General features: G+C 36.0%; 1 protein-coding gene across 1 annotated transcript in view; it reads right to left on the reverse strand.

Moving 5' to 3' along the window:
* The window catches only part of LOC106688287 (N-terminal kinase-like protein), a 52258-nt gene that overhangs the window by 22297 nt on the left and 7189 nt on the right, over window positions 1-22772 (reverse strand). Inside the window, exons 5-9 of the mRNA XM_014432675.3 lie at window positions 20778-20868; window positions 12063-12151; window positions 9823-10039; window positions 6625-6748; window positions 5244-5338 (exon numbers count right to left, since the gene is read on the reverse strand). Of these exons, the coding sequence (XP_014288161.1) occupies window positions 5244-5338; window positions 6625-6748; window positions 9823-10039; window positions 12063-12151; window positions 20778-20868 (616 nt within the window). The remainder of the gene's footprint in view (window positions 1-5243; window positions 5339-6624; window positions 6749-9822; window positions 10040-12062; window positions 12152-20777; window positions 20869-22772) is intronic.

Genomic DNA, 22772 nt, shown 5'->3' on the forward strand with positions numbered 1-22772 from the left:
CGAGCGAGACGTCTACCGGAGTTTTCAGTGCTTCAAGAAGAGTTCAAGAGTGCTAGAAGGAACCTCCGACAAGCCATTAAAGAAAGCAAACGACAGTGCTGGAGAGAACTCTGTGATGAGGTTGCTGCAGACCCATTGGGTAGACCTTACAAAATAGCGCTTAAGAAACTTTGTAAAGGTACGATGCAGCTCCCCACGAGATCGAATGTTGTAGACAGTAGTGTCAGAACACTATTCCCTGAACAGCCGAATACAACTGAATGTATAGACAAAACATATATAACGGATTTTCCACAAATCACGCAGGAAGAATTAGAGGACATCGCCTCGGACCTACAACATGGCAAGGCACCAGGAATGGACGGAATTCCGAATGTGGCCCTGAAGGTGGCTCTCAGGAAAAGGCCAGAACTTTTCATCGATCTCTTCAGTTCTTGTATTCATGAAGGCTCAATCCCGAAACCTTGGAAGAGACAGCGCCTCGTACTTATTAAGGTGAGTAAGGTGGAGGACCCGTCAACCTTTTGTCCAATTTGCTTATTGGATACTATGGGTAAGGCATTTGAGAAAATCCTTTCCCTCAGGCTACAAGAGTTCACGGAGGGAGTTAATGGCCTCTCGCGAGCTCATTTCGGATTTTGTAAAGAGCGATCCATGATAGATGCTGTTGGATTGGTAGTAAAAATGGCCCGCACAACAATTGCAGGAGCAAGGTGGAGGAGAGGTGCTAACTGTTATGCAGCAATCATCACGCTAGACGTTAAGAACGCCTTTAACACTGCAAGATGGACCTGTATAATAGATGCCCTACGGACTATGGCGGTGCCAGCCTATCTTATGAGAATACTCACTGACTACTTTAAAGATTTAGAGTTTTGTTTTATTCTTCAGACATTGGCCAAAGGAGATACTGACTGGTGGAGTCCCACAGGACTCCGTATTAGGGCCTCTTCTGTGGAACGTCATGTACGACGCAATCTTTAAACTGACATTGCCGGAGGGAGCCACAGTTGTTGGATTCACAGATGACGTTGCAGTTGTAGTGAAGTACTTGGAAGAAGTTACCCTCATCGCTAACCGGGCTGTTGCTACGGTCCGCGGTTGGCTGTCTTCGGTAGGCCTACAACTTGCAGATCACAAGACCGAAGTTCTCCTAGTAACTAGCAGGAAGCAGACTGAGTCTATCACTGTAACAGTGGGTAGGCACGAAATTCGTTCCCAGTCTTGCTTAAAGTACCTAGGAGTCATGATCGATGCACGTCTCCGCTTTAATGTTCACACGGAGTATATAAGCACTAAATCTGCTAAAGTTGCATCCTTTTTATCACATCTCATGCCAAACATCGGAGGTCCCAAAGAAAGTAGGCGAAGGCTTCTGGCTACTGTTGTCACCTCCATTATGTTATATGCAGCCCCAATATGGAAAGAAACGATGGCTATCAAATCATACAGGAGACAGATTAATTCAGTTTATCGCAGAGTTTGTTTAAGGACAGTTAGCGCTTTTCGAACTGTTTCCTACGAAGCGGTGTGTGTGATAGCCCGAACGCCACCTGTGAAACTCCTTGTTGAAGAAAGAAGCAGGCACTATGGATGACGCTTGCACTTTTCCAGAGAAGAAGAGCGAAAAATAACCATCGACCAGTGGCAGCAGCGTTGGGAGGCTGCAGATTCCGGGAGGTGGACTCACAGGTTAATACCCGATGTGGGCAAGTGGTATGGTCGCCAGCATGGTGAAGTTGAGTTTTACATAACCCAATTGATAACCGGTCATGGATGCTTCAGAGCCTACCAGTACTGCTTCAAACTGGACAACACCGCAGAATGCCCTGGATGCCAGACTGTCGAGGAAACCGCGGAGCACGTGTTTTTCACTTGCACTCGCTTTGCAGTAGAAAGAAGTGAATTGGAGAGAGAGTGTGGAGGACGCATCACTCCAGAAAACGTGGTGAGCTATATGCTCCTCTCAGACCAGCATTGGAACGCAGTGAAGAGAGTCACCACAGTCGTTCTCAAGAGGTTGAGAGAGAAAGAGAGGGCTAGAAGACGTAACTAGCATGGAAACGTGAAAACCATGCAAAGAATGCGAGGCGGCACTCAGCCATTTCCCTCCATGAAGTAATGCCTAGCGGTGGTCCTGTGGAGAGGAATGAACAGGTGTAGGGCTGTGGTTTTAGTGGGTAAAAATACCCCACACGGATAGGTACGGGCCTATCTGTGTCTTTTGAAGATTTCCGCCGACCCTCGTAAAACAAAAAACACACACACACACCCATGTGGAGTAGCTAGTCTCCCATCGGGCGCCTCCCCAGGTGGTGGATAGGGGGATTCTCACCAGATATGGCGGGAACCGGGGAAATAACCTGGGGTGAACCAAAACTAGATTCAAATCCAGGCGTGACAGTTCCTGGAATAGGCGGCGTACTGGTCAGCGTCTGTTTCTCAGGTTAGAGGCGGCCGTATCAAAACCTGGCAGGAGGTATAAAATGCGAAAAATAAAAAAAAAAATCTGTGATGGAAAATGATATCAATTGTGCTATGGTACAGGGGCACGGAGCCCCAGTACTGGTGTCGGTAGGGAATGTGAAAGCGGGTTCCCCGGCATCGTCATCATACGACCGCAGTGCTGCAATGGTAGGAGACTTGGCCGTTGTAGCATCTAATACCACAAGATTAACAACAACAGAAGTGATGCAGAATCTTGTAAGCAAGATAAAAGAGCTACTCTCCTTTATTCGCTCAAAGAACAATTTACATGGCAAGATAAGAAGTTATGCCTGTGAAATTCAGATATACTACGAAAAGCTGCACTCCCTATCGAAACATCAGATGGCCACACTCAAACTAAGGAGATAAGTTCACAGAGAAAAAACGCAGTCAAAACTGAGGGGACAGTTACCACACCTTCTTTGGTGGGCGGTAAAAGCAGGAAGATGAAGAAAACCGCCCAACCCAATGAACAAGTTGTGCACCAAAACAAAGAACACCCTCAGAGATTGGCAGTTCAACGTGGAGAACCACAGCAGGAGTAATGGCAAGAAGTTTGGAAAAGATCAAGGAAGAAACCTCGCCCCAATGCTGTGATTGTGAATATATATAATAGCCAGTCCTACGCAGATGTCCTGCAAAACGTAAGAGAAGATCCGGCAATAGTGGAAAATTAATAAAGGTGACCTGCTACTCCAATTGGACCGGAAGAAAGAGCAATCTCTTGCTGCACTAAAAAGCTCAATGGAGGGAGTGCTTAGCGAAGGGGTGGAAGTCCGAACTTGGACAGAGGAGTCCCTTTTCGAGCTGCGAGATTTGGATGCTCTCACCACAAAAGAGGAGGTTGCGGAGGCCTTAAAACCTCTCCTGGGTGAAGATTCTATGCCCACCACAGCAGTGAAATCTATCCGTCAAGCATTTGGAGGTACACAAACAGCAGTTATTTCACTTCCTGTTCTCCAAGCTAGGAAGGTTATAGCTAAAGGAAAGGTTCGAGTAGGCCTTGTTATTAGCCGTATACGAGAAAGACTTAAAGTTGCAAAGTGTTTCCGTTGCTGGGAGTACGGACACATAGCCCGGAATTGTGTTGGAAAAGATAGGACTTCCTTATGTCGAAACTGTAGTAAAGCGGGTCACAAAGCTACTGACTGTGACCAGAAACCTCAATTATGTGCGGGAAAAGGAGAGGCTGACCACCCCAGCGGAAGTAGTAAGTGTCCAGCTTTCCGTACAGCATTAAGAACAATGATGCAAATCCAACAACATCGCAGATGAGAATACTTCAACTTAATTTGAACCATTGTGAAGCTGCAAAAAATCTCCTTTACAAAACAGTATGGGAACAGCACATCAATGTCACTATACTCTGCTCACAATATAAAAATCTAGATGGAAACTTGTGGGTATCCGATGTCAGTGGTAAAGCTGCTATTTGGGCCTGAAATTCCCAAGCTATTCAGAAAGTCAATACTACATCGCACACCGGCTTTGTACGGGCAAAGATCAATAACGTGTACATGTTTAGCTGCAACGCCTATCCCAGCATCACAATAGAAGACTTTGCAAATTTGTTGGATCACATTGTCTTAGAGGCTAGTTGCCATAAGCTAGCTATCATAGCAGGTGATTTCAATCCATGGGCAACTGAATGGGGAAGTAGGTTAACAAATCGACATGGTGAAGTTCTTCTCGAAGTTTTCACACAAATAAGTGATATGTTCCTTATGAACATCGGAACAAAGCCGACCTTCACTAGAGCAGGAAGATCATCTATCATCGATTTGACGTTTGTGAGTGGTCGCATGCAACAGATCGCAACTTGGAAGGTTTGTGGATTTTATACAAACAGTGATCACCAGGCTATATTGATTACAGTGGATACGTCTACAAGAAAGAAGATTTGTCGATGGAGAACCAACAGCTGGAACACGAAGACTTTCGACGGTGCCACGTTCACTTTGATACTAGAGGACGAGTGTGAATTGAAAGGGTCAGCCGAGGAAAAGGCGCGTACACTAACCTCTTTTATATCTGGGGCTTGTGATGCGGCTATGACCCGTTCAAGGCCTGGCAAACATCATTCCTCAGTGTACTGGTGGACGGATAGTATTAATGATCTTCGCCGGTGTTGCAACCAAGCAAGAAGATGTTACCAGCGATCGAGACGTCTGCCGGAGTTTCCTGTGCTTCAAGAAGAGTTCAAGAGAGCTAGAAGGAACCTCCGACAAGCCATTAAAGAAAGCAAACGACAGTGCTGAAGAGAACTCTGTGAAGAGGTGGATGCAGACCCATGGGGTAGACCTTACAAAATTGCGCTTAAGAAACTTTGTAATGGCACAATGCAGCTCCCCACGAGATCAAATGTTGTAGACAGTATTGTCAGAACACTATTCCCTGAACAGGCGAATTAGTATTGAATGTATTGACAATATATATATAACGGACTTTCCACAAATTACGCAGGAAGAGATAGAGGATATCACCTCGGACTTACAACATGGCAAGGCACCACAATTACTACATTAGTGACTTTATTATTATTTTAATTTAGGTTTGAAATTTTGTTCTTGTTGCATCATATTTTCCCTAATGTATTGCTAAGAATATGTAGAAACATTGAGTAGAAAGGTAGGATGTTTAATTATACTACTGTGTAATGATATTATTCAATATACTCAAACATGATATAAATATGCTGACCAAGTAAACTAAAAAAAAAAAAATCTTTAAATTAAATTTAAAGTAATTAAAATTACCTTAACAGTTTCACCTCTAATTTTAGGATTGGAATCCAAAAATCCTGCAGAGAAGTAGGGGAATAAATCATTGACACTCTTTTTGCTAATAATATCTAAAAACAAAACAGAATAAAGTTACAAACAAATTCAAATAATCGTATTCAATTAACAAACAGAATATTTGAAGCAGAAATTGTAAATTTAGTCAAATATTTTAATTTATGTGAAAAAAAAAAAATAGGTCAGCAGTAAAAAAAAAATAACGATAATAATTCCTTCAAAATAATACAACAAACAGAATATTATTTTAAATAATCTTCAGATATACTCTCTCAGAAGAAGGAATTAAATGAATATTTTATACTAATCTTTTCAATAAATCTTGAATTGATTAACTCTGACAAAAACTACAGTGATCAATTAGGTCAAATGTAGGATAAAGAAGAATCCTAAGAAGGATAGCCACCTGTGAAAGTCAATGAATACTGAAAACATTAGTTAGAATATAGGTGTAGCCAGACCATTGCAATCCATCATGAGCCAGAATCAATAAATATGTGGACCACTGTCACAAATAGATTTTTTTTTTGGCTAAGGCTACACTTCAGAAGTAATCTTTTCATGAGAGCTATAAAACTGATCATCTACGTGGTATTAATATGCCCTGTCCTAACATGTGGATTGAGGCTTGGATGATGGCCAGGACTGATATGCATTCCCAGCATATTGTCGAGAGGCACATCCTTTGTTGCATCTATGGAGGCGTACAAGTTGCTAATGATTGGTGAAGCCATACCAATCAGGAACTCTAAGACCTGATAAATGTGCCAAATATGGTTTGAGTGAATCGACAGCATTGGATACTTGCAGTGGGCCAGCCATATGGCCACGATGAATGACCAGGCAATCTAAAAGAAGATTCTCACCAAGGTGCTTCAGGGAACAAAATGCCAAGGATGACTAAAGATAAGATCACAGGAAAGGCTGGCTCATTATGCAAGATGCTTGGAACTCATAAGAGGAATACAGCGGCACAAGACGGTATCAACTAAAGAAGGCAGATCAAGGAGTCCACGACCCTCTAAAGGGTTGTAGAGCCGAAGATTTTTTTTTTAATAGTGAATCACACATCTCTTATCCCATTAAATGTCTCTTTTTATTTTTTAAGCAATACCTAATTGTTTTCTTTTTATAAATAAAATAATTTTTAAACAGGAAAAAAAATAGCAAATGGTTTACATTAAGGGATTTTTTTTTGTTTATTGAACTGTGAGAAATCTGAACAGTAACACAGACCATTATTCTATGAAGCATTTCTTGTCAACTTTATGAATCTTTCATATACAATAACTAAACAATTTTTTTTTTTTTAATCTGTCTATTATTGAATTATACTTACTTATAAATTCTTCTATATTCATTAAAAGTGACAGACGTGTAGCTCTATCATTTGAAGAGAATAAGAGTACCAGAAATTGTTCTATTTCATTCTTTAATTTTTCTTCAGTTGCTAAAGAAGGCATCTAAAATAAGGAGCCATTATTTTAAATAAGTCTATAATTAATAAATAAGAAAATGGCTCTTGTTTCTTGATAAAATATATTATTATCATCAATAAACACCATCATCAAAATTAAACACTTTTTCAGAGACCTAGAAGTATGTCAAAAATGGATAGTAAGGGAATAAAAAAAAAAGGCTTGAAATAAACAGAAAAAACTGTAAAAAAAAATCCCATGAAATAGTAAAAATATCCAATTTTTTGTTATATGATCTAATTGTATTATTTTAGAAAAATAAATAAAACAAAAATACCTATTTCTCAAAGTGAAAATAAATTATGAGGTTAGGAAAAAAAAAGATAGATTAAAACAAGTCAAGAGTTAGATATGAATAATAATATACTGGCAGAAATATGGGAAAGGATCCTGCTCATAAATAAATATGCCAATAGACTAAAAAAGCAGATAAAAAAAAATTATGTAGAACTATTATTCCAACCATTACTTACATAATTTGCTGAAATAAAAGATAGAACATAGTGAAATTACAAGTTTTATCAAGTAAGCCATGTATCTCCATATGGAAGTTAAGGTTAGGGTATTAAAAAGGCTGTGGCAGAGGCAAATAAAAGTAATGTTAACAAATTATGACCGAGGTCAGCAGCTTTCATGAAAATTTTTAGGACTAAAAAATATTTTACCCCAATTTCTTTAAAAAAAGAAAAGAAAAGAATAAGGGTAAAAATATTTGTAATTGTTATGGAAAAGTTTCAGAGAAAGAGCACTAAAATGTTCCATTAAATAATTATAAGTTTAAAAAGGGGTCAAACTAGCCCAATACTAGTTCTTCAAAAGATAATAAGAATATACTTTTTTTTAGATAATAATGAAAAAAGTACAAATTTATGGTCACAATATACTCAAAAGGTCTAAGTGGCAATATTAGAAATGTAAGAAACAACATTAAATCTGATTCCAGGAGATCAAAGGCTACAGAACTCTTTGATTTGAATTCTGGAATTGCTGCAAAGCATGCAATACTCTGAGTTCTATCTCCTCCAAATTTGATCAAACATGTGCTGAAAAAATAACCAACAGTATTTAAGTGATGGGGTAGCATAAAGCTGTGCTTCATCAGGAGGAATGCACAATGATGGGTCAATTCAAAATCATTTTACCAAAGAAAAACCACGCTGAGCAATATCAGCTGACTCCCCCAAGGGTAATGAACCAGGATGAAAGGGCAACCTCACATCATACCTTCCCTGTGCATTCCGGGTAGTGGTTTCAACATAAATTTGCCCATAAACTGCCTCTTCCCTTTTCAAAGGGAAGAGTGGATGGCTGATCTAACCAGAAAATTGTTTGATTTATTTTGAAACTTCAAGATCAGTAGATATATGACACGTAATCAACCCAGAGACAAATAGAGTAATGAGAGTAGTTCCTGTAAGAATATGATTAAGGTGAGTTTTATGTAAACCAGGCATGCTTCAACAGGAGAAGCCACTTTATTTTCGAGAATGAAGAGAGTAATTCCAGCACTATACAATACATCACATCTACATTTGATGGAATATTGAATTTTAAATCAGAAAGTGGATATTGTAAAACAGATTTTTTGATGTGAGAAGCACAGGGCTGGCATAGACAATATGCAATGGATTGGTAATTTTGTTTAAAACAATAAATACATGATAACTCCTTATCATGTTGGCAGAGAAAGCCCTGACATGCAACTAAGCAAAACTCACAAGGTTGCACATGTACACAACTGAAACATGTTTTAATTTTATGCAGGACATAGGAGAAAAAACATTAAGGAGTCTAAAACAATTCTCAGTAATAAAACTGACCGGACAGGTTGAATCAATACCACGCGTAATAACAAAATTATTAAGAGAGGTAAAAATCCTAACTCAAAATGTAGCCTGCAAAATAGTACAGCAACATTTACAAGCAAGTGCAACATTTGGTTGAGTTAAGACCTTTGAAAGAAGCTAAGATGTGGGCTCCTCTGTTTCAGGAAAGTGTTTGCTAAGAGGCATCAACAGAAGATGAGAGAGTTACATGACAGTTGGGCTGAAATCGATAGCCTTAGCGGAAGTATCGGAACAAGCTACACAGTGCACCACCCCAGAATTAACAAAGGTTAAAGCAGAATGAGTAAACCAAGTCTCATCAATATGCAAAAATAGCGATGTGTTTTAAAACATTTAGTATTTTTAGAATCGCATTTGTTATCAAAATGTTTATGTTTGGAGAAATAATCTGATCCAAACATTTGTTAATGGAAGCATGCTTATTCTCAAATTTATGATTGAGAAATTTCAAGGCTTCTGCATAACGTTCAACAGTAATAGGAAATGCACAAATTAGCTTTAGAGGAGGCTCTCCCTCTAGCAATGAAATTATGGAACTTTGAAATAACAGAAAGTAAGATATTGTTGTGAATTGAGGTTTGGAATTTGGAATAAAATACTTATAGTCTGTTTTGCTATTAAACCAATCTATGTAAAATTTTGGCAATGCCATAAGTAATGCATTTTCAACAGAACTATTAGCAGCAGTGGTATTTTCTTGAGTATTTGTGGAACCCAAAATGACACAAAACTAGACATAATTCTAAGCATAGGGTATTGAAATCTTTAAACTCAATTTGTACCTCTTGTATGACAGATTTTTCTTCCAGAGAATCTATCTAGAATACTGAGCCTACAAACAAAACAATTTTAATAACTGTTCTGTTCTAAGAAAAGGTCAAAAAGTAAAAAAATTAATACTGAATATATAAAAAATACTTTCATTCCACCCTACCAATGAGCATATGTAATAAATATTTTCCCATGAAAAAAAACAAAAACATAGCATGTTGGAAAAATAAAATGAATTTTTAACCTTTATTATTCCAAACAATTATTGAAGGACCAATCACTAAAGTTTAACCATATTCACAACCTCATTCTAAAAATGATTAAAATAACTTAATGCATAGATTCTGATAAAACATAAATATGGATAAAGCAAGCATAATTTAAATATTGTAAATCATTGAAATATTTGCAATCAGATTGAACAAATATATTTGAACAAACCTTCGCAACAATTGGTACAAAGTAAGCACTACTTTCAGAATCAAATCCGTGTGCTTGTTTTAATAATGAGAATATTTTATTTACAACAATATCCTTAGGAATCATTGGCAATAGCCCAAGCAAATCTTTTGAAATTTTTCCTTTAATGGGCATATCTTTAAGATGGTAGTTGCTAAGGGCATCAAGATTATTAAACAAAGCATTGGTACAGGTGCAACTAAAAAAAAAAAAAAAAAAAAGACAATGAACAAAGCATAAAATAAAACAAAAAATTATAAAAGTACTAGTTCTGTTATATGATATAATTGTAATAATACTAAAATAATACATCATTAAAATATATAGGAAAGTTGAAATTAAGAACAACTAATATAAAATATTTTTTAAGGTTTCCATTTCATAAAGATCACTATTTGTCAGTGGCTCGGTATAATATTGAGTAATGAAGTCAAGAAATAAAAGAGTAATGAGACTCAAAAACAAGGTAACTTATTTGATAAAAAAAAGTTATATACGTTATATTTTCCTACATTACAAGGAAAATATAAAACTACTAAACATTTAACTCAAAATAAACCAAAATTAATTAATATTTTACAAACATAAAATATTAAATAGCATCCCCCATCGCAAGTAGAAGTAAGAAGTACCCTAATGCAAATTGACCACAGATAGTTAAAGAAAGATTTCAGGTAATTTCATAAATTTATCTCTGTTTTTACAAACAGACATAAAAAACTATACAAGTGGTGGGGGGAAGGCCTACAGAGGATTAATTTTTTTATCTTATAAGGCACTTTCATAACTCAAAGAATAGAAAGTTACAGAACCGTTCCCACAATTTTATGTGAAAAGAACAATTTAAGTGTTCGTGGGGGCAGCTTTTATCTAAAAAGCAGTGATTGCAACCCCTCCTGTCACAATGTACAGCTTACAAAATTGCAACTGTTGTATTATCTGTACTACAGGGGTTAAATATGTACTAGCATGAACTATAAGAGAGTGTACACAGTAGACTTTCTATTTGTGTTCTATTCAATAAGTTGCATGATTACTGTTATAGGTAATGTGCTCAATAGAGAATATTTTGTCAGCTGATTAAATAGTGATTCCATTTTAACTAAAAAATTTTCAACTTGGCCAACTCAGAAAAGGTAACATGGGCTTACACATAAAGAACCATTAGTCAGCTGATTATATAGCTAAAAGGCTTATAGCTCTACTTATCTTAAATTAATTTTTTGCATCACTTGTTTGAATTTTTATGATACATTATACTATTTAAAATGCAATTGAGACAGTATTTACAAATACCTTAGAGACTTAACTACTTAGAGATTAATCCTCAATGTGATGAAATCTATTTGTTTATGAGGGCATTCCTTTGCAGTTGGTTGCTGACCAAGTTGAACATCTATTTTCAAAAATTACTCCTTAGACACCAAGTGAAATCATTGATATGCTTATAGACTTTAGAGAAAGTATTGCTTGCTAGATTGGTATTGCTCGCATGGCTCAAGACGTTATGCATAGTTATATTATAACTTTTTAAGTAAATATAAAAAAGAGTATTAATATGCAAGCGTTATCTGTCAGCGTAAGGTAATGTACGTAAAGCATTACTAACTCTAAGGACCCAGGTTCAATCTGGCTGTGGTAGATAATTATTTTCTGTTTCACTATAGCTGAGGGTCAGCCCTGTGGGTTCAGGAGCCCTCCGGGGTCCACCTAGGCTCATGAAGTGGGTACCCTTAATTGGGTAAAAATCTGGTAGTCAAGTGTGATTCTGACTAAGTCACTTCCTAGCACAACTGTAGATCTAGTAACAGTATTTCCTTACAAAGTACTTCACTCCTAATCCTACATGGGTTGTAGTGATACAGATTTAATTTTAATTTCAATAAATATATTTCCTATATAGATATATGATTTATATAGAGATTTTTGCTAGGTCATAACAGTGCCATGTGGTCTATCTTTTCAAGGTATTGTTAATTTTCTAACTTTCTTCAAGGTATCCAATTTTGGAATTTCCAATGGAATGGGGTAGTTTTATTTACAGATACTGACAGTAAATCAAATAAACCAGAAGAATAAAATTGTTTTTATACAATTTCCTGTAAGAATCCTTCATCATAATTTGAGTTTATTTTTTTTTTATGAGAATATACTTAACTACTTTAAAAAAACAACTTAAATAACTAGTTTCAATAACCATGAAGGCAGAAAAGGTGTTTTACCTCTTAATGAAGCTTTCAACAATATCTTGGTCAGATGGTTCTTTATGGTGCAGTAATTGATTAAAGCTTTTTGACAATTCAGAAGGTATCTAAAACAATGTAAAGAAAAAAAAAATTAAGACCAAAGTTATAAACAATATGAATCAGGTGTTACAATTTAAATATAAAGAGTTACACCTAAGATGAAATGGGTTGAAATTGAATAGGAAAGGGTTTTATTTAACTTTTGAAAAATTGAAGGATTTGTCTGATAGCATGATTGTAAATTTATTGATATTATTATTTATAATCACTAATTATAATAATTATTATACATTATTCCAATGCTACTTTATTATATTCTTCATATTCTAGGGGTTCAACACTATCAAGTTGAAGTTTGTATCTGATCAAACCAAATTCTACAGATCAGAATTTGTCAGCTTAAAGAGAATAAAGCAAATTCTTAATCTGGCAAAACACAGTGTTATCGCTATGTATATTAATTAAAATGTAAATGCTTTGTAAATAGATTTAATTACATATTTTGGTTAGAAGTTGGCTTGTTTAAATGAAGAGAATTATACGTATGTGTGTGGTAATGAAATACCAGCCAATGGAATTATTTGCCACAATACAATTTGTGGGCTAAGTTCAGGGGCCTAAGTACAGTCGCTCAGTAGACTTGGTACAGTACGGTAACCCAGTCGCTCAGTAGACTTGGTACAGTACGGTAACCTAGTCGCTTTACTCCAGTCACCAGACCACAGCATGATTTATCCCCGAGCGCTGCTTCGATGTGTAGGCCCACCGACATGGATTGAGAACATCGTCTCCGACTTTTCAGAATGGACTTCAGGACCCCAACCTATCGGAGTTCATCAATTCGTAAAAAAAATTGTAACTAGCAATTTTTTTTTTAATCGTAATTTTTCTAAAATTGAAGGTTTTTTTTTTAAATTCTAATTTTGTTCTATATTATTGGAAGGTTTCTTTTTTTTTTTTTAATTTAATTTATTTATTTTGTTTGTATTTATTTGACAAATAAATGTTTCGATCCGAGCCAGCGTTTCTTTTGTTAAGCTTTCCTACAAAGAGACTGAGTTGATTTGAGGTGGTTTAACATAGTTTTTGGTTCTCCGGGCCTTGGATATACATATATATTTATAAATTTTAATATAATTTTGGTCTTTTGGTCCCAGGATATGAACATTTAGTTGTAAATTTGTTCATAACTTTGGTTCTCTAGCCTAGGATATAAAATTTGTATTAATTATTTGTAATTTAATAATTTTGAATAGTGAAGTTTGTGGAAGATAATTTTATTAATTTTTTTTTTGTAAGGTAAGTAATGGCGCCAAAAGTTGATAAAAATAAAATTGAATTATCTGAGCTTGAAGATGAATTATTAGATTTAGCTCAAGATACGCGGGATATAGGGTATTCCTGTTCAGAAAATTCTGGGAAATTAAATTTATTTACAGCCTGATTATCTAGGTTAGATATTGCTTTTGATAAATTTCAGGGATGTTTTAAAGAGGCAAAATCTCTAGCTACAATTTTAGAAGAAAAAGCGATCTCGCGATTTGATGCTTTACGATCCGAGACTAGAAATATGTATTATGAGGCAGTGACTTCTGGGATTACAGGGGAAACAACCGCCGCCAACCAGTCTGTTATCGAAAATAGTAATAAATTGGACGGTTTTAATGTCTAGAAATGGGTCCATGATGCATAATAATTGCCCTTTATGCCGAGAAAAATATTGTTTGTATAGATGCCAGCGCTTTCACTCAATGGAACCTAAACAACAGTTAGATAAAATATGACCACTAAATTTATACTACAACTGTTTATTGCCCAGTCATTATACCAATAGATGCACTTCCCCTGGCTCTTGTAATAAATGTGAAATGCGTCATCATTCATTGTTGCGTTTTCCAATATCTACTAATAGGCGGAAGAATGACACGGGTGAGAAAGTTACTACTGTTTCTTCATCTTCCTAAAATAATGATGTATTAGAGCGAGATCCTTCCCCAGAAAATATGCCAGGTTTTGACAAGAAAACTAGGGACACAAAGGGTTCAATTCTGTCATCATTATCCGAGTCCAGTTTCTCAGTCCTATTAAGTACTGCGATAGCTCAAATTGAGGACTGTAATGGGCAATGCTTGACCATAAGAATTTGGATCGACTGTGGATCACAACAGTCGTTTATTACATCAGCCTGTGTAGTTTAGGTTTAGAGCGGAGTGTTAACCCCCAGCCTTTGCATGACTTCGGAGATAACCAGATTAAAGGTGGGAATTTTCAGGTGTGTTGCACCTTAGTGCCCCAACACTCACTCCATCCAAGTCTTAAAACAAATGCCGTGATTATTTTGAAGATAACGGATAAGATACCTTCATGTCCAATCCCCAATATGATTCACGAACATTTTCAAAAATATAACTTGGCTGATAAAGTGTTTGGAAAACCAGGTCCCATTGATTTTTTATTAGGCGTTGATTTATTCGGACAAATTCTATCAGGGGAGTGTGTAAGTAAGGTTTACCCCGATCCTCTCAAAAACATTAGTTGGCTGGGTATCATAGGTCATCAACACCCAACTTGGATTCAACGGAGAAATTGCATTAATTATCTGTCAATTCCCACTTCCTTGTGACTCACTGAAGCAATAGAGAAATTTTGGGAGATAGAAACAGTTTTCCCAATTGTGAAAATTGATCCACAAAATGTAGCAGAAGAATATTTCCATACAACCCACTCAAGAGATTCAAATGGCCGCTATATTGTCCGGTTACCTTTCAAAGATTCAACTTCTCCAAACCTTGGTAATTATTACAAACCCGCCTTAAATCGATTTCTAAAATTAGAGCACCCTTTGAATAAATTGCCAAAACTGAAAGAAAGCTATTGCAACGCAATTCTGGAATAATCGGAAGCCAATTATGTTTCAGAGGCTATTGCTCCATCTAATTTTGCTTCCACACCACTGTGTAATGAAAAATAATTCATATTCTAAAATTCGAATAGTTTTTGATGCCTCATTCTCTGCCGAACTTGATTCCTTGAACGATCATCTTGTTATAGGTCCTAAGTTACAATTGGACATTAGGCATGTACTGCTTAATTTTCGTAGATTCCCATACGTCAAGGCCTAAGATATATGCCAGATGTACCTTCAAATACTTATACACCCAGATGATGTACCCTATCAACATTTTTTATTCCAATTTCATTCATCTGAATCAATTAGGGAATATCAATCAAACCGTGTCACTTTTGGGCTGTCTTGCTCACCATTCTTAGCTATAAGGGTAATTCATCAGTTGGTGCTCGATGAGGGATCCTCCTACCTGAAAGCATCATTTGCTCTGAAAGATAATATATATGTGGATGACATCCTTACTGGAGCGAGTTCTCTTGATGAAGCCCTCGAACTTCAGAAAGAGTTAATTAAGTTACTTAGAAAGGGAGGGTTCACCATGAAAAAATGGATGAGCAACACTCCAGAACTGTTAAGTTCCTTGAACGATAGCCAGCAAGAGACATTACGATTTTCGGAGCCATATAATAATCAATCCATCAAAGTATTGGGGATGCAGTGGGATCCGGTAACTGATTGCCTATCTTACAATATTCCAAATTTTAAATTAATATTAACCAAAAGAGGCATCATGTCTGATGTTGCCGAATGTACGATCCACTTGGGTATCCAGTCAGCTTTAGGGCAAAATATTATTTGCAACAACTGTGGAGCCTAAAGGACAGTCCTCTTCCAATAGCAACAGTAGGAGGTTATAAAGAATTCTTCAATTCTCTGTTGCTCTTACGCCCCATCCGAATACTTCGGTGCATGCTCCCCAAAAAATCTATCCATGTAGCTTTAGTGGGATTCGCCGATGCATCAGAGATGGGATATTCTGCAACGATCTATTTGAGAGTTCAGTATGACAATGGTCATATAGAAATGCATGTAATTATTCGAAAACTCGTTTAGCTACCTTGAAGGCTACATCTAACCCGAGATTAGATTTGTGCGTAGCGCTCTTGCTGGCCCAAACCAGGAGATCTATTTCTACATTTATTGAACAATTCACCGTAAAGTCCAGCTACTTTTTCTCCTACTTGACCATCGTACTAAGATGGCTTCGGCTATCTCCTCACAAATTGAAAACTTTTGTGGAAAACAGAATCACTCAGATTTTGGATTTGACATCTTCAAGTGATTGGTACCTAGTGTCGTCCAACTATAATCCAGCCGATATTGCTTCCAGGGGATCAGTACCAAATAACTTGTAATGGCACGGACCAAAATGGTTGAACTCTGACCTTTCAGATTGGCCTGACATTAATATGTTTGAACCAGTGTCGGTCCCAGAAATGAAACCAAACGCTATTGTTTTGTATAGTCGCACATCGAACACTTATTTCATTCAATTAATGGAATGGATCATATCATTTGGAAAGTTATGTAGGACATTTACTAACATGTATCTGTTCATGCGAAACATTAGGGTCCCTGTGACTATGAGGACTTATGGACCTTTAACCTTAGTTGAAATTAACAAAGGTACTAAGATACTAATTAGATGTCTACAGAGGTACCATTTCTCATTGGATTCTAGAGAGGTAAAAAGAAACACACAACATCTTTCTCCTTCCATTGAGGGAATCATTAGGGGGGCTGGTCAATTGAAAAATAGTCCTTTGCCTTACAGCACCAAACACCCTATATTACTTCCGTCGAAGTCACACCTGACTAAATTGATTATTGACCACTATCACAATATATACCTTCATCCTGGTCCACAACTTTTACATTCTCTCCTACAGCAAAATTATTGGATCATCTCTGGGAGACAAATTATTCGTTCAAGAGTGCACAAATGTGTTAGATGTAATAGGTTCCGCACCAAAGGCTTTACACCTTTAATGTCTGATCTCTCATCCTCTAGATTCGAACAAGGAAGACTGTTTATTATTACTGGAATTAATTCCGCTGGCCCATTTCTTATAAAAGAGTTTATGCAGCGAAAAGGTATTCGATTTAAATCTTATGTTTGCTTATTCGTGTGTTTGAGTACCAGAGCTGTCCACCTTGAACTTGTGATTCAACTTACCACTGAAACCTTTATAGCATGTTTAAATAGGTTCGTTTCCCAGAGAGGTCTTCCTTCCAAAGTCTAATCTGACAGAGGGACTAATTTCATTGACGCAAACAGACATCCCACGGATATATATTTGAGGCTTACAAAAAAAGACGTTCAAAATAAAATTACCTCCCATCTTCATACACTTAAAATAGAATGGGAATTCATACCCCACTCAGCTCCTCATTTTGGAGAAATCTGGGAAGCGGGTGTAAAATCTAAAGCATCATATGTTCTGGGTGGTTGGGGATCATGTACTGACACTTGAGGAATTTAATACTCTAATCACTAGAATAGAATCAGTATTGAACTCGAGGCCACTATATCCTCTGTCATCATCTCTTGATGATCTTAAGGTTTTGATACCAGGAGATTTTATAATAGGTGCCCCTCACCTAGCAGTTCCAGAAAATTGTTACGACGATGTTCCCATGAACTGGTTGTCTCGGTGGCAACTTGTTTATAAATATATCCAAGATATTTGGAAAAGATGGAAACATGATTACCTAAACGGTTTTCACCAAAAGGTGAAATGGGCAAATAATAGAACAAATGTTTCTCTTAACGAGTTAGTCCTATTGAAGGAACCGAATATCCCACCTTTACAATAGCCAACTGGGAGAATTATAGAATGTTTTCCTGGACCTGATGGAGTAGTAAGGGTGGTCAAATTAAAAACCTTGAGGGGGGATTTTGTTCGACCAGTCACAAAATTGGCCTCATTGCTTTCCTCAGCTTAATAATTGTACAAAGGCTGTAAACTAAACTTGAATTTTTGTCCCAAGACAAATATTGGTTGGCAGTATGTTAACGCCATGTATATTAATTAAAATGTAAATGCTTTATAAATAGATTTAATAACATATTTTAATGTCTTTTGGTTGGAAGTTGGCTTGTTTAAATGAAGAGAATTACACGTGTGTAGGTGGTAGTGAAATACCAGCCAATGGAATTATTTGCCACAACAATACAACAAGTTGTGGGCTAAGTTCAGTCGCCCAATCGCTTTACTCCAGTCACCAGACCACTGCGTGATTTGGGCCCACCGATGTGGATTGAGAACATTGCCTCAGACCTTTTGGAACAGACTTCAGGACCCCGACCCATCGGAGTTTATCAGTTTGTAAAAATAAATTGTAACTAGCAATTTTGTTTTTTTTTAATTGTAATTTTTCTAAAATCGAAGGACTTAATTTTAAATTCTAATTTTGTTCTATATTATTAGAAGGTTTCTTTTTTTTTAATTTTTTTTATTTATTTTGTTTGTATTGACAAATAAATGTTTCAATCCGAGCCAGCGTTTCTTTTGTTTTTTTTTGTTAAGCTTTCCTACAAAGAGACAGAGTTGATTTGAGGTGGCTTAACACACAGTATTGGTACCAATATCAAAGATAACTGATTGCTTTTCACAACTTTGCTATCATCCTGATAATAAACTTTCCTGAATGAGTAGACTCCAGGGAAGCTTTCATGACTGATCAATAAGCAACTCATTCTCTTTATATATATTAACATTATGACTATTGTCTACTTGCAGCTTTTTCTCATAAAAGTGACTTGGTATAAAACCATGCATTCAGTCCACAGGCCTTAGTTTTATGTTTTGGAAGGCATTTGACTAGGGGGAGGTGGAGGGAGAGTATTTATTATCACAATAGCCAAGGAGGAGCCATCTATTGGTACTAGTATTACCACCATCTATGAAGAACCGGGCAACTGCTAGCTGATGGACCTTAACTTGGACTTGTCAGAACCTGGAGACTTTGCAGGGAGCTCTGGCCTGTGCTAGAGCTGGTATGTGCTCATCCAAAAGCGCCACAATATATAATCGATTTTTTACATTTTTTGATTTTCTCTAAAATGACTTAAATGATTTTGATTAAACTCACCACGTCAATGTAGAATTAAATGGTCTTTAATACCAGCTAGGTCTCTTCATCATTGAAATAGTCCAACAGGGCTTAAATAGAAGCATCTGATTTAGACGGAAAGAGCCAGAACCACCTGAACTTTCTTGATTGCAGCAGCTTCATTAACTTTGATAAACTGTTGTATTTTTGTAAGGCCAAACTTATATTCATTATTCTCACCTCAAGAAACACTAAAATTCGAATTTTTATAGCAACAGAAAAATAAAAAAAATTTTGTTCATAATTTTCGCTTTCTCTGGTCTTTTTTTTCTATTTTTTAAAAAGTTATTTTTTTTTTTTTTGAAATAACAAAAACAGCAATAACTTCAATATGAGCAAACCAATTTACACACAATTTGGGGAGGTAAGCAGAGTGGTAAGAGAAAGTTGCATGAACCACACCAGATTTTATTTTAAATTATGGAGAAGATGGTTGCATGGAAGAACCGCAAACCTGAGGTCAAAAGAGAAATAAAAATAATTAACAACTATTTATTTTCTGATGTTTCACCCCACTTTCTAGGGCTTCATCAGGGCTGTTCAAGTTGATTGCTTTAGTGACTTTTCTAGATTTTTTTTTCATATTTGAACAAATTAATTAATTCTACCTCTACTCCTAAGTATTTTTTGTGGTATGAATATAATTTATTAAAAAACATATAAATACTTAATTTTTGTAGTTAAGAATCTAAGATTTATTAATTTATATTTCTCTAGCCTTTAATTCAATGTAAACCCTCTTCCCCTTCTTCTCTTTTTTAAAGATTAAAAATATATAGTCCCAATAAAACAACTTTTTTTTATATTGATATATTGAACTATTTATTTTTTCAATGTATTTAAAAACTATCAATACAATATACAAATACAAATTTATTCAATATTTACATCCCTAGCACAGAATGGGTCTTGTTTGGCCAACAATAGGTCAGTCACAGTGGCTCATTGCTAATGTTTTGGTTTGGTTATGCTAATGGCATGATTATGCAACCTCTCCTCTCTTCATTTGGCCCAAACATTCTTTTAAGGCAAATGGTCAAGTGAATACACAACTTAAGAGGGAAGAGGAATGTGTGATATGGTATCACATTTCTTATAAATTCAAAATATTTTCCAAGTTGAATGTGAGAAATGATATGAGTTAAGGGAAACTGTCATAAAATATTTCTCAAAACTCATTAAGTTCTTCAAGACACAAAACTTTCAAAATATAGAACTTTTATTTTCAGTCCATCAGTACACACTATACATAACAGAATATCATCTTTAAATATTTATTTTGTTTATTAGAAATTTATTATAACAGAGAAAGTGCTATGGTTTCAATACAAAATTTTAAAATTGTTTTAAGTTTACAAAATCTGAATCATGATTTAGATCCAACAAGTGGCTGAAAACATGTTGCTGATCCCGATTAATGGTTGGTATTTGGGACAAGAATTATCAGCTTAAGAGGTTGGTAGTCACCCCTCTTCTATTCTAAAAAAGGTTGGAAACATTTTGGGCAGACTTGATAGTTTTATGGGAAAAAAGTATAAATGTCAACTAAAATTAATATATTCTAAAACATACAATATACAAACTTCATTACTGGAAAAAAAAAAAAAAAAATGTGTGGCAACACTTCATTTTAATCAAATTTATTCCTTTTATATTATTCATATTACCTTTTTTGGTTTAGCAAGACTCCTTATAGAATCTAATTCATCATTGAAAGTCTCCCAAAGTAGTAAACCTAAGCCCCAATTATCAATGGTCCTAAAACAATAGTGGTAAATTTGTAAAATATTTATACAGAATATTTTGAATAAAGAATGTTGCATAAAATTTATATGAAGTATTTTCATACTAAATCATATGTCATGGAAGAGGAGGGATGACTGAAATAATAAATCTAAGTTGAGGTATCACCTTAAAAACCTCGAGTCTGCAGCAGCACAGGTTCGATTTTGACCTGGGTAGGTTGACTTTTATTTTGAGGTGGTACCACGGAATGAAAAATGTGACACAAAGAAGTGACCCAAGTTGCTGCTGAGTTAAAATACTCCAAGTAGGGATTATAGTGGATAAGAGTGTTGATTAGAAGTACAAGATATTTCCAAAATAACCCAGAATGAATACTGTTTACTCTTTAAGACTAAGATTTTCTCCATTTGATTTCTGCTGGGCTAACAGCAGCTTAGGTTTATGGATCAACATGTTCCATCCCCATAAAAGATAGCCAATCTAAAATGGAAGTAGTAAAGGTTTAGTTTGTATTTTCTTAATGTACTTCGAAAACATCACCACTGCAATTTCCTTGAAACATCTCCACAATACTTTAGAAGCAATAGATTTATGTATTTTTTAGAACAGAATATGTTAATAAAAACTAGAGAGAGACCAGCTGGAATTATTATAATAACATATAGCTCCAAATTGATCAATCTTTACTAGGTATTTACTCGAGAAACTTGTCTTTGTTTTTCTCTGTAATGATGCATTCCAAGAATCTGAGTTCTAGTGCAACCACCAGTATAAGTATCAAAAAGGAAGTAAAGGACCCAGTATCAGAAGGTAAGACCTTTGCTAAGACAACCTCTTAGAATTTGGAAAAATTCCTGAAACGAGAACAAGCTGTGTCTTTAGTTTCAGCCAGTCAAAGTCATCCGCAGTTCATTTTTGCAGAATTCAGGGATGTCCTCAAACATTTACAGTACATCTCAGGAACCGACACTTAGCAACCTAAATTCTATCAGACACCTTAGGGTGATCTTTGATTCCCGGTTGCCATGGAAATTACATGTAGATAAGCTGTAAACAACATTTAATGTTCTAAAAGTAATTTCCAATTCAACCTATGGATGTGATAGGGCTTACCTGTTCATGTTATATCGGTGCTTAATAAGGCCAGTGATTGATTAGGGCTGAGAAGTTTATGAGGATGTTTCAAAGAAAGTACTAAAAAAACTAGACCCAGTACACTATGAGATGATCTCTAGGGCAACCAGGTCCTTCAAAACTAGTCCTATTAGCAGCTTACTCTAGAAGGCCTAAGTGGCCACTAGAACTATGCAACCTTTTGCTGAAGTTTCTAGGCTTCCTAAAAAAAAATTGATGATGCAGTGCAAATTATCTAGTAGCCTCTCCAGCTTTCTTCCCCTATCCAATTTCTATTGCACCCTGCCAAAGTTATATTTATCATTCCACAATCCATTACCTCCATGAATAAACAAAACAGCTGCTTTTGATTTTTCCTTGAAATCCATTGATAAATCATCTAACCCTCTGAAGTACTCAAACAATACTTCTTAAGTCTTCTCTCTAGCTACGGGGGCTGTACATGTATCTATACTGGTGAGACACAATACCTAGATTATGTTGGGTGTTCAGTAGAGGTACCTATGACCATACACTACAGTCTTCCTCCCACTTTCATCAAGTGTTTTCCTCCAAGCTGCATGCCATCTAAAAAAAAAAATTAACTTCCTGCGGGTTCCTCGTCATGCAGATATGGGTAATGAACTGGCTGACATAGCAGCCAAAGAAGCATGCACCATACTTCCATTACAACACATACCATACATGCACATACTATGACTACAATAAATCAGTCCTGAACCAATGCAAGGAAGCTTGGTGTTGTTTTTGGTCCACGGTCCCAGACAATGTCAAGCCTTACT

Source organism: Halyomorpha halys, unplaced genomic scaffold, assembly GCF_000696795.3.
Source record: "Halyomorpha halys isolate HHAL.00 unplaced genomic scaffold, Hhal_1.1 Scaffold1099.1, whole genome shotgun sequence".
Classification (NCBI taxonomy): domain Eukaryota; kingdom Metazoa; phylum Arthropoda; class Insecta; order Hemiptera; family Pentatomidae; genus Halyomorpha; species Halyomorpha halys.